The 19,396-nt window shown below is 41.7% G+C and overlaps 1 protein-coding gene across 1 annotated transcript; it reads right to left on the bottom strand.

Annotated features, from left to right (window-relative positions):
* On the bottom strand, positions 1–9,984 carry rab1ba (zRAB1B, member RAS oncogene family a). Its single transcript, XM_085255031.1, has 6 exons — positions 9,552–9,984; positions 5,049–5,121; positions 4,841–4,936; positions 3,289–3,384; positions 2,942–3,073; positions 1–2,268 (listed from the first exon to the last, which is right to left on the bottom strand). The coding sequence occupies exons 1-6, from the start codon at positions 9,563–9,565 to the stop codon at positions 2,074–2,076; spliced, it is 606 nt and encodes a 201-aa protein (XP_085111157.1). The 5' UTR covers positions 9,566–9,984; the 3' UTR covers positions 1–2,073.
* Positions 9,985–19,396: the final 9,412 nt, after the last annotated feature.

Here is a 19,396-nt window from a genome sequence, read left to right as displayed (position 1 = left end):
CAACAGAAAATTTATTGTAAGATAATTGCAGGATATTGCCAGTGTTGTCAGAAGAAAGCCCTGTTTCTATCAGCAGAACCAGGTTCCTTTAGAGTTTCCACTGCAGGGATTAGTTTCCAATAAAATTATTTTACCCCTTAAAATCCACTTACAAAGAAACTCTAGAGAGATGCTGGTAATGCTTAACATTTCAATCTTGTGTTCATTACTCTTCAGTATTTCACTCCTCTGTAGCTCCTTTGTTATTGGACAGAAGTTTTTACTGTTTGCAATCAATTTGTTGATCAATTTGTTGGCAGTCAAATGAGGTGAGGGGTGATGTTTACCAAAAAATATTACTCTGAAAACAGTTTCACTGCGGTTATCCTAAAGTACGTGTCCAACCTCCCACACAAAAGAGTCCTGTGAAGGCTCTTTAATGCCCCGTTCACAGTGGCCTCTGTAGCTCAGCACTGACCAGTCAGACGCAGAGAGCAGTGATCACGACAGCAGAACATGGTTGCTCATCTTTATTGCATTCCAGTAGACTGACTGGCTCCAGACTGCAGTGGAAACACAGACGAACTCCAATCTAAAGGAACCTTTAAGATCCTGAAAAACATTTCCTGGGACAAAAAGTTCTGCAGGCTTTGATGAAACATGACTGAGTGAATCTCTTCACTCCAGCTCAGTCATCCTTCATCATCTATGTGCAGTGTCAGGGAAACACCTTCATGGCCCGAGTTCAGTTTATCATCCGATACAGAATGTAGCAAAAAGATGCTCGAGATAATCTAGAAATGGTGCGATCACAGTTTATCCAGCAGAGCAGCTCTGATTCTATTCAATACTTACATTCTGTATGTAGATAAATACAAATATTGGTGGTTTTATTGATATCTGAATTTTTTGACTCAAATCAAAAACAACAACAAAACAACAGTAAGAGTCAGGCTCAGGTGACCCTGTGGTTCATCGTGCTAGCCTCTGCTACAAAGGCTTAGTTACTTTACTCTTACACTATAAAGAGACTGAGAGCAAGTTCTCCTTCTGCCATCTTTCACATCAACACTTTCCACCTCTCTACATGGATGAAACAGAGTGCAGCACTAAGGAGGCCGTAGCAGAGAGTCCCAGTCTGTTTGAGAAAGAGTGAGCGAGGCGTGTCCACACAGAACATGTGACTATATATTACACAATAAATGATACATGATGAAGCAAAGTCAGACCCGGGTGCTCGAGTTAAAAACTTTGGGGGGGAAATGTAACCGTTCCAACACACAGACCAACAGAGAAAGCAGACTCTGGTCGACACAGTCAGTGGGGTCTGCTTCCTGCTGGCTCACAGCACACGTCTGCATGTTCAGTACACTGGCTGACTGAGGCGAAAGAACGCTGACTCCTCAAACAAGAGTTACATAATAAAAACATTCACCTTGCTTTTGTCTAAACACACTATAAAAAAGTGGCTCAGAAGAGGAAGGAAACAGATGAAGGAGAGGGGCTGACTGATTGGGCTTTCCCTAGACCATCCATCCATCCTAGACCCTCCTCAGGAATAACAACGATGCGTCACAGTTAGACTGCTAGCATCCTACAGAGTTCAGGTCATCCACAGTGTGTAGCGTAGTGAGTGTGTGCAGAGCGAGTGAAGTTTGGGCTGAGATCAGTAAAAACAGACGGAGCCCAAGGACAAATGCATTTGGCCAAACGGCTTTAATTTTTGTAACTCGTGCCATCACTACTGTGTGTGTGTTTCGTAGCAATAACCTCACTTGAATTTGAACCTAATCTTTTATCTCCATGTCATTTTAAATTAATGCCAATCTCCTGCCGTATCTCATTTCCTTCTGCCTCCACGGCGAAAGATAAAATGGTCTCAGTGTGTTTCCTGGTTGCTTTCCTCTCTGTCTAATCAAACAGGTCTGAATTAACCCTCATACAGATTCAATCTGACTTTGCAGTTTAGACCTCTGTCCGAGCAGGTCACAGGGGGAAAGTCGGGAGTGGGAGTGGGCTATATGGTGGGGTGTGAGTTCTACGGGTGATGGGAGGGAACAGAGTAGAGAAATCACTGAGATGGTTGTAGGTCCTTTAACAGCAGCCCCCTCCAGACTGCCTGACGGGGGTGCTATCGATTTTTAAGTTGGGCTTGTCCCCGCCGGCTGTGGCCCCAGGGCCCATGCGTTTCTTGATCTCGGCTGCCATGGTCATGAAAGCCTGCTCTACGTTTGTGGCATTCTTGGCACTGGTCTCCAGAAAGGGGATCACCAAAGAGTCCGCAAACTCCTGAAAAGATAAGAAGAAAATTCATGTGCAAACAGTCAGAAATCTGCAGTCAGAATATTTCAGCCCATTAGGTGTCTGTGTGGGTTCTCAGTCATCCAGGTAGTCTAAGGAGTTTAGAAAGAAAGTTTCTTTAAGTTTCTTGAAGATGTTTCACCTCTCATCTGAGAAGCTTCTCCAGTTCTAAAACCAAATGTTGGAGAGTCCCAGGTGTTTAATCCCTGGTGGGAGTTGTCCCGTAAGACGGTAGTTGACCCACTCTTGATCAGGGTCACCCTTTCAAGTGAGATCACCGGATGCAAGATGTGAGTGGCAGTTGAGGCAGCACGATCTCAAAAATGCAACTTCCACTAGGGATTAAATACCTGGGACTCTCCAACATTTGGTTTAAGAACTGAAGAAGTTTTCTAAGCTCCTTAGACGATCCCCCGACACTACTCAGTGCAGCACTCTGATCAACTGAAGGCTTTTGAGGCAGGTTTTAAGAGAACAGGCTAACAGTGATTTACAACAGTCCAACAATAACATGAACTAGTTTTATATCCATCCAGATATGCCTTCATGTTTGATATGAACAATCAGGTCCCATCAAAATGACCTCGAGGGAGAGAGAGAGAGAGAGAGAGAGAGAGCGAGAGCGAGAGAGAGAGACACAGTTATTCATAAGCAGCCACACCTTAGCAGTTGTGTAGTCCACTACTTTCTTAGTCGTCAAGTCACACTTGTTGCCCACCAGAAGTTTATTGACATTTTCACTGGCATATCGGTCAATTTCCTGAAGCCACTGCTTGACATTGTTATAGGACTCCTGTGCAATGAGAATGAATATGAACAAAAAGCCGTCTCTATACATGAATACAAAGTATCTTCAAAAATCAGGGCATGACAGTGTTCAAATCTTCCTCCAAACCTTGAGGAGAACATAGTTAACACTTCTTCAGATAAAAGTAGCAAGTACTGGCAAATATTTATTTATTTACTTCAGATTAAATAGACCATAACTCCATAAAAATGCTCACTCACTTGGTCGGTCACATCATAAACAACTATGATGCCATGGGCTCCACGATAGTAACTGGAGGTGATAGTACGAAACCTCTCCTGGCCTGCAGTGTCCCACTGGAGGGATGAAGAGAGAGAAAGAGGAGCAAAAGGGAGGATATATTAATATATTACAATGATAACAAGCATATTATGATAGAAAACCAATTGTGTTTGTGAAAAATGAAACATTCATGAAGCTGTGTATAAGTTAACCTGCACCGTCGTTGTTTTAAGTTTCTGTAGTCTGATTTCTGACAAAGGTAACATTTCTATAAAGTTGCCAGTAGACTGAATATTTCTGTTTTCCAGATGACTCTAGCCTTTTAATGACTTGGTAAATTAGAAAGCTTTGAGGAAACACATCTACCTTGAGTAGACACGCCTCAGGGCAGAGTCAAGAATACACTATACTGCCAAAAGTATTCACTCGCCGATCCAAATCCCTGAACCCAGGTATTCCGATCACTTCCATAGCCACAGGTGTATAACATCAAGCACCTAGGCATGCAAACTGCTTCTACAAATGAGTCCCTGTCAGGGGTTAAAGCCAGCGTGATATTGCTATAGGCTGCCACCTGTGCAACAAGTACAGTCACCAAATTACCTTCATACTAAATATTCCAATAACAAAGTGGAAGCAATTGTGAAGGACAGCAACTCAGACGTGACGTGGTAGGCTATGTAGACACGTTCTGTTGGGTAACTTCTCCTGGCGATCTGATGGACATATCTGAGTTTGGCGGTTGCCAGAACAGTACTTGTCTGAGTTTCAAAGTGTAAAGCTTGTTGCAGGAGGTTTATGATGTAGGGCTGTTTCTCAGGAGTTGCCCAGTGGTTACAATGAAATCGTCCAATGTACATGTAGTATAAAAAGTTCAGCAAGGATTTGACCTGTCACTTCACAAACGATCAAAACAAACATCAGTTTGGACTTGAGGAAAAAGAGTTGTTGATTCTCACAAAGCAGGAGATGGATATGCAAAGTTATCACAGCATTTCCAAGTATCAAGAGCTGGAGTGATTGCATCATGAAGCAGTCAGAGCAAAAACGGATTTGCATCATCGCTGTGTCTCCCAAAATGACAACGATCTAAAACATATTTCTCTAATAGTGAAAAACTACCTTCAGAAAACTAACAACAACTTTACTGACTGGCCTGCACAGAGCCAACTAAAAATCAGTAGGGTTAACTGAAGATCGAGCTCCTTATCAGAGGATTATTAAATCTGGAGGAACTTGAGCTGGGATAGCTGGGAGGGAGAGACATCGGTGTGACTTGTCAAAAACTAAAGTTCACTCACTCCAGGTTCACCAGTCATGGCGTCAGGTCTGCTGTGTAAATATAAATATAAACTATTGACCCCCATGTTCAGTCCACCAAATGTAACCAAGCAAACAATCCACTTTCTAAAAGCTGACATCTCACAGATTACAGAATTGTAAGTTTTGTCACACTCTGGCCAAATTTCCCTCAACCAGCCCCAAAAGAAGACCATAAATGTGGTGCTCTGTGTGTACATGTGCCCTCACAATCTGCAATTTGATGGTCTTGCCATCCAGCTCGATGGTGCGAATCTTAAAGTCCACTCCAATGGTGCTGATGTAGCTCTCTGTGTAGGTGTCATCCTACAGAAAGAGGAGGGACAGCATGATTCAGGCCAGCAGCAAAACCAGTTAAAAACAGTCATTCAGTCCAACAGAAGTGAAAAACATCTTACAGTGAGGAAGTACTACTTACAGCAAAACGCAGTAGAAGACAAGACTTTCCTACACCAGAGTCTCCAATGAGCAGGAGCTTGAACAGATAGTCACTGAAATACAAAGAACAAGGCTGAAAAATTTCCATTGCAATAAAAAACAAAAACAGTGGGAAACATTTTATAATACGACCCGACTAAGTGCAAATCCCCCTTTAATTAAATGGAACCATTGTTCTTTTAATTTGAAGTAGGGATGCTCAAACAAATGTGTACCAAGTCACAACAAAAACATAAATATACTATAATATACACAATATTACCTCATCTTACAACAATCAGACCTATGTGACTTTATAACAATGGACAATGCAACTTTTTTTCCTTTTACAATTACTGTTCAAACACAACTGTCAAAAGGAGCGTGCAGATAAACGTTAGCTAAGGTTAAGCTGATACGACTCGACCCCTGAAAAGTGCCGCGTTCTTCAAATCCGGGGTGGGCGATATATCGCATAGACTCGATAAAGGTATGGCAAGTGTTTCCACATACAATGGTTAAAATGGCTTTACTGAAACAAACCAGTATAAATTACCACGGCAACATTCACTTTTTTTCTTCCGCACACTGTGAATGCATCATTTATCGCCCCCTCCCAACTGGAGAATATTCTACCCGGCACACTGCAGTGAGCATGTGTGTTTGTATCCTACCAGACATGGAATAACAGCGCCAGGAGGAGCTTCAGGTGACGGTGAACAAAATGCAGTAATTTGCAAAACATGCTGTTAAACTATTGCTGCAAAAGGTAAAGTCGGAAAAGTCGAGCTGCAAAAGCACGAATGTTTTAAACGTCTCCCCACACGCCAAAGAAAACGTTAAGCTGTGACAGCTGTGGCTGTTCGTGGTCAGTCATTTTCATAGTCACTATCTAGACTTTTGTTTCTGTCATTTGAGGGCATCACGTTTTTTTAAATTGTAAATATTTTATGTTCACAAAAAAGCATCTTTTTAATTTCAATGTTTTATAGGGCTGCTCGATTATGGCAAAAATGATAATCACGATTATTTTCACTGAAATTGAGATCTCGATTATTTGACGATATTTATTTAACAATAACAATGTATTGAATAATGACTTTAAAGATTGTCAAAAAAAGAATATAAAATAGTGTGCAAATACTGATAACAGTGCAAATGTTTGCAATATAAAAAATAAATGAAAAATGAGTTCTGACTCCGCGAACCCATAATATTTCCACACCACTGAAGTTGTTTTACCTCTCTTTTCAACCAACGGCAGTCACTCTCCTCTCCAAATAACTTCTGCTTAGCTTTCCGAACTTCCTCTTAATCAGCGGTCCCCAACCCCCGGGCCTCGGACCGGTACCGGTCCGTGAGTCGTTTGGTATGAGAGAGTTGAGGCTCAGGTGTGAAATGTATAGTTTTCAGGGTTTTTATCGGTTTTCAGCATTATTTTGTTATCGTTTTTATCGTTTACTCGGTTTTCCTGGGTCTTTTCACATGTGTTATGAATAAATCTTCTTTTTTTCGGTACCGGTACTAGTTGTATTTTGTTGTATTTATCCGCGACACCTTAAAGGCCGGTCCGTGAAAATATTGTCGGGCATAAACCGGTCCGTGGCGCAAAAAAGGTTGGGGACCGCTGCTCTTAATTGTTGTGACACGTGTTCGAAATGCAGAGAGGTGCGCTCGATTTGCCACACGGAGCAGCGCGAGAGTAAAGCACGAGGGAGGGGCTAATAATCGGCTCAGTCATTTTTAATGATCGTTGAAAGCCCAGATCGTAATCGTGATTAAAATTCGATTAATTGAGCAGCCCTATGTTTCAGTCTCATGAATTCTTGTTTGACTTACTTTTTTCTTGCTATGACTCTTTGTTTGTTAGAGGTCTATGATTGACCTCAGAGAGACGTACTGTGACAGCATTGCCATCTATGAAAAACCTCTGTGTGCAACTGATGGATAAAAAAAAATGGTTAAAATAAAACATTTCAGTTCATTCTGATTTTTAGTATTCAAAGTAGAAAAACTATTAAATGGTTGGTTTAAAACGAGTATGCCAGCGCTATTTTAGGCACTCTATGGTTGAAACATTTGTTTTTGGAGGTTATTCAAGCATAATGTGATATATACGGTTTAACTACAGCCAGCTTTAAGGCCTGTGCTGATTAATTGAGATAGTTTGATCATACTTAAGACTGAAACGTCACTTAATGGCAGGACTTCTGTGAGCACTCCTGTAGAATCGGGATATAGAAGACACGTTGATGCTTCGAGGAGGTAATTACTGAAGTTAACTCAGAAAGATGAATCACAGAATCATTACTAGTTAACGTTAAAGGGATGGTTGGCTCAACAGAGCTCTGACTGTTTGTCAGCCTGGCTACAGAGCTGAAGAGAAACCTGGGGTTGTTCTTATTTTCTTCAATCAGTGATGAATAGTAAGATGTTCTGGCTTTGTGGAGGGCTTTCTTATAAAGCAACAAACTATTTCTCCAGGCTAAATAATGATCCTCTAAATTTGTGAGACATGTTTGAGAGTTCTACCAGTTAGTCAAGCACTTCTGACGTGAGACTTTCTTTTTCAGAAGACCTACAGTATCCAGAGTTTTACGCAGTAGAGAAGTGAAAGAAGAAGAGGGAGGGACGTTTGTGGAAAAAACTTTGCAAATAAATAAACGCTGCAGAGTCTTTGCTTTCGATTTGCACTTCTTCCCCTTATATGTTAACACTTTTATACCAATATTGTCTGAGTGGCAACACCCATCATTCAGAAGAATACTGCAGCCACTTCCTGTGCCTAACGGTGAGTATACTGGGGCCTTTACTCCTCCCAATTTATTTGCATATAGCTGCAGCAGACAAAACAACTCTGACTCTGAGTGTAGGCCTTCAGTGTTTTGTGTGTTAGAGAAGATGAGACTTAAAGAAAGAAGAAAGAGAGGACACTTTTTTCAGATGCCGGTTGTTACTTTGCATCGTGTTTTCACATCCCAGGTGAAGGGGACCCCTTCTCAGATGACAAAACTTAGCTATGACCCTTAATATCGAGACTCTGAAGGTGCGAACATGAAATTAAATTTGCCTCCACAGCCTGTGATGCCTACGAGTTCTCTGTCCTCTACCTTTGGTGTACTGCCACAAACTTAATGGATTAATTCTAAGTCTATGAAAATGTATCAAATGTAATTACACACTAATGGATGTATATTTACAAAAGAGTACAAACCTCACATTGTTGTAAATATTTTATTATATCTTTTCATGGGACAACGCTGAAGCTATGACACTTTGATGCAATGTGAAGCAGTCAGTGTACAGCTTGTATAACAGTGTAAATTTACCTCTGCTGAAAATAACTCAACACACAGCAATTAATATCTAAACCTGGCAACAAAAGTGAGAACACCTTCAAGTGCAAATGTCCAAATTGTGCCCAGTTAGCTATTTATTCCTACTCAGCGTCATGTTACGAGGTCTCAGGTGAGAAGCTGGTGTTATTGCTCCCCCACTCTCTCATTCTGGAAGTTCAACATAGCACCTCATGGAAAGAAGAACTGTCTGATAAAAAGAATTGCTGCTCTACATAAAGTTGCCCTGGTTATAAGAAGACTGACAGCACCCTGAAACTGAGGTGCAGGTCCAAGAACACACAGCGGTTTAACAGGACTCACTGGAGTGCACAGGCAGATTATGAGTGTACGATTAATCAGTCATAATCCCTTGTACATTCCTTAAACATATAAATATTTATATCACGTGTGTGTGTGTGTGTGTGTGTGTGTGTGTGTGTGTGTGTGTGTGTGTGTGTGTGTGTGTAGATAGATAGACAGATAGATATGAACACATTCAGGGTAATTAATGTAACAAGTTCCATGGTGTGACATTCAAGAATTTCGAACTAAAGTGTGGACACTATGTTTTTGGTTAGCAACAGCCTACACAAACAACACAAATGAGCTGCCTTTGCATACATCTAAAAAGCATTGCTATGGAAATAGTAAAGTTTAAATGCAAGTGGGACTAAAAACGTATTTTTGTCGAGTGTTCCATACTGTGGCCGTCTCCATGGAGAAAGGGGAAACAGTGGGCGGAGCCTGTTCGCCCAGGCTACAGGTCAGCCATAACACGCCAGTACAGCCCAATCACCAGCTGGTAACGTTACACGTTTTGGCTCTGGTATCTGAAACGAACAATAACCGCGTTTCTTTCTTTGTTACTACATTAGTGTACACTGCACTGTTTTGTTAGGGGGTCGTGGTTAAAGGTCCGCGGTCACGGGGGAAACGGGAGACACGAGCAAGCAAAGTATTTGTTGATGTGTGGAGAAACCGCACTGGGAAAGCTGACACGTTAAAGAAGCTGTTCGCACCCTGTTTACAGAAGCCGAGCCGCTGTTCTCCATTAGCACAACCAGCCTGGTGTGATGTAGCAGAAAACTAGCCAAACACAATGATACTTCCTGGAAGAAGACAATAACAACAGCCGTGCAGCTGATTGTGTTTAATGTGAAACTCACTATTCGGGATTCATGCTTGCAGTCTGGATGTTTCTCTGTCGGCGACTCGTCTCTTCCTACTCAGGAAAAAAAGATGACTTGTATGTCCGGATATCAGAGGCACATCGACGGTTGTTTACCGTCCCCGTCACTGCTCTGACTCCTCCGCTGTAGTCGGCTTCTATCGGCTCTTATAGCTTTAATCCTTACGGACATAAAATCGTTTCCTCCGGTTAGGTTAGTGTATTTTCTCTCTTTCTGCCTTTCTGTGACCGTTCTTTGCTAAATGTATACGACGACTGCGCAGGTGCGGTAGTGACGAAAGGTGACGTGTAATTACGAAGCGTAAACCTTTTTTTTAAATACAGAAATGGTGGCTCGTGGAGCTTGCCAGTAGCTCCCGGTGTTTCACGTTAAATGACTTTTACACCGGATTAGATTTTTTACATATTCTCCGTGTTCCACGTGCTGCATCCGCCGATTGGACGGCTTCGCTGACGGCTCGTCTCCCTGTGTGTCACGCGGATGACAACCAGCTGTTTAACACCTGCTGCTTGTTTAGGAATCACGCCCACGCTAACCTGTGCTGGTCAGGTTAACGTGGACATCTGTGTGGTCAACATAACGTCATCGCAGCCAGTGTGCCTTGCTTTGTTAGCGCAGAGCTGCTGGAGCTTGCGTTTACTCTCAGTGTGACTTTTCTGATCTCAAATTATAAAACGTGATTTAAATTTAAAGGCATCATACAGTTTATTGGCGAACCTGTGTGTGAGCAGGCTTTTTGGTTTAGAAATAAATATATTTAATGACGCACATCGATTAGATTAGCGACCGTTTACCTCATAGTTCTTCCACCGATCTCCTTAAATACTATTATATTCAGGAAACTCGTCATAGGCACAGGTAATCGATGGTTATTGTGAAAACTATCTTTAAATAATCAATCCCAGGTGTTAGGGGGAATATGCAAACATTGCCAGTGTTGATTGAGTTTATTTGTAATGTGTTGATTCAATAAATGAGTTCGAAGAATGAGAGTTGTTTTAGCAATTCAGAAATAAACTGGTGAGTCCACTACAAACCATCTCAGCAAATAAAAATGCATGTTTTTCTTTAGCTTCCTTTTCAGATAAGGATCGGCTCTAAACAGACACGTGTCTCATGGTGTTGCAGCTCAGCTGATGCCACAGCCGGAGGGAAAATGAGACTGAAAACATATGACCAGTTTAAATTACAACACCAGTTATTATGTGGGGCTAAATGAGGAATTCAAAGTCAACTTTATTGTCAATTCTGCCACATGTACAGGACATACAGAGAATAGAAACTACGTTACTCTCAATCCCTAGATAAAATAGCAAATGAACATTTAAATATAAGAGTGATTAAAAAATGCAGGTAAAATAATTAAAAAGTAAAAATTTTAATAAATACAATACAATTTTACATATAACAAGAAAGCTATACAATATACAATATAATGGGTAAATGACATTGGGTGTAAACCAGGCAGAGTAGTGCAAATAGGCAAATAGTGCAAATGGAGATTTGGTAATGTACGGTAAGAGATAGTGTAACAACAAAGTCTTATGAGGTAATGGCAGTCCAATGCTCCACAAAGTGACTGGTAACTGGTGCAGGCCAGTGAGTGAGTCAGAGTGTGTGTGTGTGTGTGTGTGTGTGTGTGACAGAGTTCAGTGAGACCGTGGAGGAGAGAGGGGAGAGGGGGCAGAATCGGGAGGGAGTTAAGCTTCCTGACAGCCTGATGGATGAAGCTGTCCTTCAGCCTGCTGGTCCTGGCCTGGAGACTCCGCAGCCTCCTCCCCGACGGCAGCAGCTTGAAGAAGCTTTGCATTGGGTGCGTGGGATCAGCCGCTATGCAAAGGGCTTTTTTAGTGAGATGGGTGCTGTAAATGTCCTGGAGGGAGGGGAGAGAGACACCAATGATCCTCTCTGCAGCTCTCACTATGCGTTGGAGGGTTCTATGACATGTATGTATATGAATTGTATAAGTTATAAAAATTATGTATGATACCACACTAATCACACAGCATGAGTGACATCAGACAGATGTGAGACCTCAGAGCTCCCTTATTGAAATCATGTATAAGCTTCATTTTCTTCTCACTGTGTGCTCTGAGATATTTATAGTCCTTCACTATTTTCACATCGACCCCCTGCATTGAAACTGGGGTCACTGGTTTCCTGGTTCTCCTAAAGTCCACAATCATTTCCTTGATCTTTGTCACACTGATCTCTAGATGTTTGTGTTCACACCGCATGACAAAGGAGTCCAGCCCAGCCCAGCACTCCATCTCATCACCTTCACTGATGCATCAAACCAACGAGAGTGAAGATAGCAGGTCTCTGTGCAGTCTCCATATTCCCTCTGACTCTGCAGTATCGCTGTTAGCTCCTTTGTTTTGTTTGCTAGCAACCTAACGTTCCTCATTACAATAGACAGGAAGCAGTACAGCCCCATACTTCTATTTTGTAGAAGTGTTTATCAAATAAAAGGGCTGGTGAGTCTCGATCAATAAAGCAGCACTGACATGCAACAACATACTGTCCTACTCATGATGTCCAAAGTAATTTGTTGGTACCGTAAATGAAGAAGAGGAAACTCGGGATCAGTGATTGAGATTTAGCTTGTATATAATACTTTATTATGGGGCCATTAAATTAAGAGTATGTCAATGAAAAATAAAACAGAATATGATTTGCTGTGGAAAGAAAGGAAAGGAAGGAAGGAATTACTAAAAACAAAAAAATATTCCAAAATAAAATTCTTTGATTGTGTGGAGTCATTTCTGACTGACTTGGCTGAGTCAACCGACAATAAACATCCTAGAGAGGGTGGTTTTAAGAAGCAAGAGTTGGATACCATTAGTGGATATTTAATGATGTTGCAGAAGTTCCTAATCCCAAAATAGATAAAGATTACATGACTGATGTGTTTAAAGTAGTGCGGTCAAAAATAACGGGTTAACACAAATTAATCCGTTAACACGATTAAAAATGTTTAATGCAATTAACGCATCTGGAGTGCAGAATGACTCAAAATCACTGAAATGTTTCTGTCAACGCATTTCGGGCAGTTTGTCCAAGTAGAGTTACCTTCGCACATGTGCAAATGGGCAGTTGATCTGGTAGACGCATTTTAAGGGGCTGAAACTCCTCGACCCTTTGTTATGACCCGGCCTACGGGTAACCGGGACCCAACATGCAGGTGCGACTCCCCACTCCCACGACTCCCATGACAGGCCAGCAACACACTAACTAAAGGGGCTAATCAGCAGTTTATATTCTTCAAATATGAACAATGTCAAAATAACAAACAAAAAGGTTTCTCCCGTCTTCAGAAAGTAAAAGCAAACAAGACAATTGTCTAACCTAAGCTCCTACAAAAAAGAGAAAAAGGGCTTCTCACTCACTGCTGCAGTGCTCAATGTGTACACATGAATAAGACTTCACAAAAATGCTTTTAGCCCAACACAAAGATATCGTAATTACAAACAGCTCACACTGTACGAAAAGACTTTCTCACACAGATGCTCAGAACTACAAACAACTAGCTCTTTGTTGGGTGTAGAGCAGACAAGGGAGGGCGCTGTCAGCTGGAGGTTAAGAGGCTGCTGTCCATTCAATCATCCAATCCAGACTTCAAGAGCTTGTTTGAATTAGCCAATAAGCTCTCTAACCTGTTTCACCAGCAAATACACAGACACACCCCCACACCCAGCCTGGAGGGAGGAGATTCAAAGAACACACATACACCAATGGGAGGAGCCACACATCAAAACAGCCAGCGTGTGATCACAAACCACAACATTTCATCGAATCGAAACACCTTCATCTAATTTGAATGTATGTATTGTAATGTACTGATACCCTCAAATGAAACCTGAGAGTCTACAGATTATGTCTGTTATTTAACTATAATTGGAATTTGTTTCAGTAAACAGTTAAAAAAAACAACAACTTGTGTGAGAGTCCAAATACATGTGGATGTACCTGTAAAAATATATCTAAAGGATTAATGGATAGTTTTAAAATTACAGTAAGGAAGTATGAGAGAGGAGCAAAGAGTTAAACTGATAGTAAATGCATTATAGACGGTATAACTAGAGTGAAGTGGTAAAAGAACTTGATATGCTAGTGCGTTATTTAGATAAAGAAAAACTTTGGTTTAAAAACTATCAGCAACAGAGGGGCACCACAAGCAGCTATTGACTGCACAGACTTCAGCCACTGCACAGAGTCCTGCCATTTTCAGAAGTTCTCTGCTTACTCTGTGATGGTTAGTTGCATCGGTCAGGGTAAAGAGATGGAGTCATATAGGCTACGTTCACACTGCAGGTGTTAATGCTCAATTCCGATTTTTTGATCAAATCCGATTTTTTTATCTGCTTGTTCACACTACAAATAAAATGCGACAGCAAACGCGCTCTAGTGTGAACGCTCAAAGCGGCCCGCATGCGCAAAAGAAGACGTCACACACAACACGCTCTGTACACCCAGAGCAAACCATATTGTTTGACTGACGGGCCTTAATATAAAGACTTCGGACTTTAGAATTAAACTAATCAGATTATACAGTACATAAAATATACGTGAAAGTAAAATGTTCACGTTTCCCCAACGTTGTCTTCCCAACAGTTTCACTAACATCTACACTTATTGGCCAGGAAGCGTTCGCGATGTCTTCTCCAGAACTGATAATTGGCGTCTGTCTTGTGTCGGTGACGTAAAAGACGGATTTAATGCGACATGACCGTTCAAACAGCAGTCGCTTTCTAAAACATCGGATATGTATCGGAATCAGTACCACATACGAAAGTGACCCAGATCGGATTTGAAAATATCGAATTTGTGCCGTTCACACTGTCATACCATGATCGGATATGGGTCGCATAGGGTCCAAAAAATCGTATTTGATGCGCTTTCGCCTGCAGTGTGAACGTAGCCATAATGTGGTGCACACAGAATCATCTGCAGCTCAGTGTGACAGACACCAAGGAAATAAATGTGGATCTTAAGAGGACCAGGAAACCAGTGACACCTGTTTTAATTCAGGGGGTCAAAGTGGACACAGTGAAGGATAATAAATACCTCAGAGTACACAATGACAATAAACTGGACCGGGTTAAAAGAAAAATACTACTTCACACTACAGGAAGGGTCAGAGCTGTCGCTATTTCCTGAGGCAGCTGTAATCTTTTAACATCTGTCAGACAATGCTCGGGATTTTCAGCCAGTGCCATCCTCAATGGTGTTGCATGCTGTAGTTGAGGGTTGGGATGCCAACAGACTCAATAAACTCATCTGCAAGGCCAGTAACATTTTGGGGTGGAGCTGCACTCTGGTGTAGGTGGTGTACGAGAGGTTTAAGGTTTATTTATTTATATAGCACATTTAAAACAACAGGGTTGATCAAAGTGCTTAACAATCAGCAAAAATCATCGAGTCATTGAAAGGCAATGCAAGGGAAAAAAGTTAACAAATAAACAACAAACACACCAAAAAAAATCAAAGGTGACAAACATAAAACAGGCCTGATGATGATTTAAACTAATTTGATTCAAAAGCCAAAGTAAAAAGTTGAGTTTTAAGACGCGATTTAAAGGAATGAATAGACTCAGAACTACAGGAGGTTGTTCCAGCGTGTCGGTGCTGCAATTACAAAAGCCCGATCACCTCTGGACTTCAGCCGCGATCTAGGTTGTTCTAAGAGCATCTGGCAAGATGAACTTAGTGCTGTCCTGGGGTTATACAAGCTGAGGAGTTCAGTCAGATAACTGGGTGCTAAATTGTTTAAAATGTTAAAAGTAAGGAAGAGAATTTTAGAGTATAAGGTATTTGACAGGGAGCCAGTGTAAATTAGCTAGAACTGGGGTGATGTGATCATACTTTCTAGTACCTTTTAGAACCCGTGCAGCAGCATTTTGAACTAACTGCAGACGGTAAAGGGAAGCGTGTTGGAGTAGAGAGAGTTACAGTTACGAGAGGTGGATGTTGTCCAAGACGAGAACAATGCTAGATGATTCCTCCCACCCACTCCATGACATGCTGGCCAGTACAGAGGCATGTTCAGTGAGATACTGAGATTACCCAAATGCAATGCAGTAGCTGCACACCCTTACTATCATCTACGTTCAAAAAAGAGTTCAAACTAAAAGACAGCACATAAAACTAGGAAAGCAAACTTCAACTAATCTTAAGGGAACACAAACTGTAAGTGAGGACAAAACAACACAGGATGAGGCAACAAAGTCCCAACAGAGTCTCGTAGAATAAACGCACACCAGGAAAATTCCTCCCCAAACACCGGGGAACACAGCTGAATGGAATCAGACAACAAGACAAGGGGAAGCAAAACTAAACACAACAAACACGAGACGAGGGACTATCTAAACAAAACGAGTAGTAACAAACACTGAGAGCTGGGGCCTGTTCTTCGTACCTCGCTAAGTAAGTTAGCTGGATGAGATTGTTGACGATTTCGCGTGATCTTGGATCGTTCGGTTCCCCGAAGCTCATCCGGGACTTGCTGTCATAGCAACAGAGCCGTAAGCGTAAACCTGCTCGGGAGCAGGTTTACTTTATGTAAACAGGATTAGATCGCGGCCACGCAGGTATCGGGTTATAAGATGCATGCCTTATTGGGATAAACCCTCTTTGATCTGGGTGAACCAGTTCACCTATGTTGGAACTAAGTCTCCTGGCTAAAGATTTGGCCAGTATTTTCTGATCTGTGTTCAATAAAGAGATTGGTCAGTAAGAACTCACCAATTCTGGGTCTTTTCCTGTCTTTGGAATGAGAGCCACAGTTGCTTCATTCAGGGTCTGTGGGAGTGCACCATCTTCCAAGGCCATATTAAACATTTTCAGCAAATATGGGGTTAGTAAACTGCTTTTTATAAAACTCATTACATAGACCATCAGGTCCTGGGCTCTGCCCGTTTTTCAGGGAGCGTATGGTATTAATCAATTCTGGACATGTTAAGTCTGCATCTGGAGATGTCCTGTCCTTTTGTGCTAATGTAGGCAAGTTGCATTTGCTTAGTAAATCCACATAATCACAGGGGTTGCATTACACGGAGATGTATATGTTCATACAACTGTCTAAAAGCAGTATTAATATCCTTATAAGAATTGGTCAACAACCCTGAGTCTGACCTGACTGCATGAATGGCCCTATCACTTTTTCTCTTCCTTAGATGATTGGCCAGTAATTTATGTGGCTTATCACCAAATTCAAAATAGGTCTGCTTAACATACATGAAGGCCCTGGAAATTTTATCTGAGAGCAAGTTATTGAGTTTATACTTCAGAGCTGATATTTTACTATGTAGCTGTACAGACGGTTGTCTGGCATTCACAGAGTCCAATTTTTGTATTTGAACCATGCGTTCCATGTTATTACGTTTACACAGCCTCTCACATATGCTTTAAACGTCTCCCACAATAATAGAGGTGATACATCGTCTTTGTCATTCATCTCAAAAAACAACTTGATCTGTTCTTCCAAATAATTGCAGAATGTTTTCCTTGTAAGAAGTTATTGGCTGACTCACCAATAATAGACAACACTGTACTCCAATGGCCTGCTCAGTCATCAGATCTGTTTCCAGTAGTCCCTGGGATGTACTTGAAAGAGAAATTTGGATGAGCAGCTGTGACACAAGACTGAAAATATGTATTTATATTGGTTGCAAGTAAACCTCTGACAGCGAGTTACTGTATTCACTCTTACGTACATACTTCAAAAAATGTGGAAGTAATTTGATTGTAAACATTAATGCAGTGCTGGATAGTATTCAGGAAAGTGAGCAATCTGGAGCTGTGTGTGACAAAAGTACAAACTGCTTTGATGAGTTGTCAGATTGAAGTGAGGAGTGAATGTAGATGAGTATTGAGAATGAGTTTTCTGCTGTGAGATTCATGGTCAAGCACGTACAGGTCCCCAGACCTACCTTGCAGCATGTGCAGTATACAGACCAGGAATGTCAAATATAACACCTGGTAGCCAGAACATCAGCAGAACATCTGTCTACTACCCAGCTGCAAACTGACCAATTGAACGGTTTTATCGCGTCCTCCGTATGAACTCCTGTCTGGCAGGAAGACGTGTACTAAACTGGACATCCTCCCTTTGCCTTCTACGGTGTCTCCACTGGATGACTTTGCACGTCACTCAGTGAAGAAATGTCAGTTTAAAATGCAGAACTTTCTACCAGGTGAGAGAGTGAGGATAAGGAAACCATAGAGGCTGAGGTCTATCACACCAGGCAAGACCCCGGGTGCAGGCTGTGCAAAGACGCCACTGAGACAATCCAGCGCATATCCAGGCTGTCTTTTTGTTGTCATTCTTTAAAAAAACTATTTTGTAAGTTATTTTTGTTCATTTGTCATTATGGAGTCACTTTAGCTGTGGTTTCAATTTACTGAAAAGTTCATATTTAGAGTTGTGGTCAAAAGTTTACATACGTAAAGAATATAATATAATGGCTCTACCGAGGGTCCCGTTATTTCTAAAACTCTGATTTTTCTCTGATAGTGATTGGAACAGATACTTTGTCACAAAAACATTCATGAAGTTTGGTTCTTTTACGACTTTACTATGGGTTAACAGAAAAAAGTGATCCCATCTGCTGGGTCAAAATTATACATACAGCAACATGAATTAGAAATTTTGGTGACTTAGAAAGTTGTCAGTGAACTGAGCTTCATAGCGTGGCCTCTTAACTTCTTGTGAGTGATTATGAGTGACTACAGCTGGTGACTTCTCCTAGGCCAGTTAAATAGGGCTCACTGGATACAAACGCCCACAAACGCTACAATGGGAAAGTCAAGGCAGCTCAGCATGGATCTGAAAAAGTGAACTATCGACTTGAACAAGTCAGGAAAGTCACTTGGGGCCATTTCAAAGCAGCTGCATGTCCCAAGAACAACAGTGCAAACAATTGTTTGTAAGTATAAAGTGCATGGCACTGTTTCGTCACTGCCAAGATCAGGAGGAAAATGCAAGCTATCACCTGCTGCTGAGAGAAAATTGGTCAGGGGGGTAAAGAGTCAACCAAGAATCACCAAAAGGCAGATCTGCCAAGTATTAGAAGCTGCTGGAACACAGGTGTCATTTTCCACAGTTAAATGTGTTTTGCGTCTCCATGGACTGAGAGGCTGCCGTGCAAGAAGGAAGCCCTCACTCCAAAAGCGGCACCTTAAGGCTCGACTGAAGTTTGCTGCTGATCACATGGACAAAGATAAGACCTTCTGGAGCAGGGGTGGGCAATTCCAGGCCTCGAGGGTTTTAGATCTCACCTCAAACGAAACTAAACAAAAATCGAGCTTTTTGGCCACAACGCCCAGCAATATATTTGATGGAGAAACGGTGAGGCCTTTAACCCCAAGAACACCATGCCTACAATCAAGCATGGTGGTGGGAGTATTATGCTGTGGGGCTGTTTTGCTGCCAATGGAACTGGTGCTTTACAGAGAGTAAATGGGATAATGAAGAAGGAGGATTACCTTCAAACTCTTCAACATAACCTAAAACCTTTAGCATGAAGGTTGGGTCTGGGTGTTCCAACAGGACAATGACCCCAAACACACATCAGAAGTGGTAAAGGAATGGCTAAATCAGGCTAGAATAAGGGTTTTAGAATGCCCTTCCCAAAGTCCTGACTTAAACCCCATTGAAAACATGTGGACAATTCTGAAGAAACAAGTCCATGTCAGAAAGCCATCACATTTAACCGAACTGCACCAATTCTGTCAAGAGGAGTCGTCAAAGATTCAACCAGAAGCTTGTGGATGGCTACCAAAAGCGCCTAATTGAAGTGAAAATGGCTAAGGGACATGTA

The sequence above is a fragment of the Mchenga conophoros genome, linkage group LG3 (genome assembly GCF_057382185.1).
Source record: "Mchenga conophoros isolate Kocher_MC1m ecotype Shallow Benthic linkage group LG3, M_conophoros_male_GT1.1, whole genome shotgun sequence".
In the NCBI taxonomy this organism is placed as follows: domain Eukaryota; kingdom Metazoa; phylum Chordata; class Actinopteri; order Cichliformes; family Cichlidae; genus Mchenga; species Mchenga conophoros.
This window is presented reverse-complemented; position numbering and strand designations above follow the sequence as displayed.

Bases quoted from the DNA above. Each gene is read 5' to 3' on its own strand.
- rab1ba (XM_085255031.1), bottom strand. The intron at 4,937-5,048 runs GTAAGTAGTACT...CTCTTTCTGTAG, and splicing joins GTCTTCTACTGCGTTTTGCT to GATGACACCTACACAGAGAG. The intron at 2,269-2,941 runs GTGTGGCTGCTT...TTATCTTTTCAG, and splicing joins TGGACTACACAACTGCTAAG to GAGTTTGCGGACTCTTTGGT.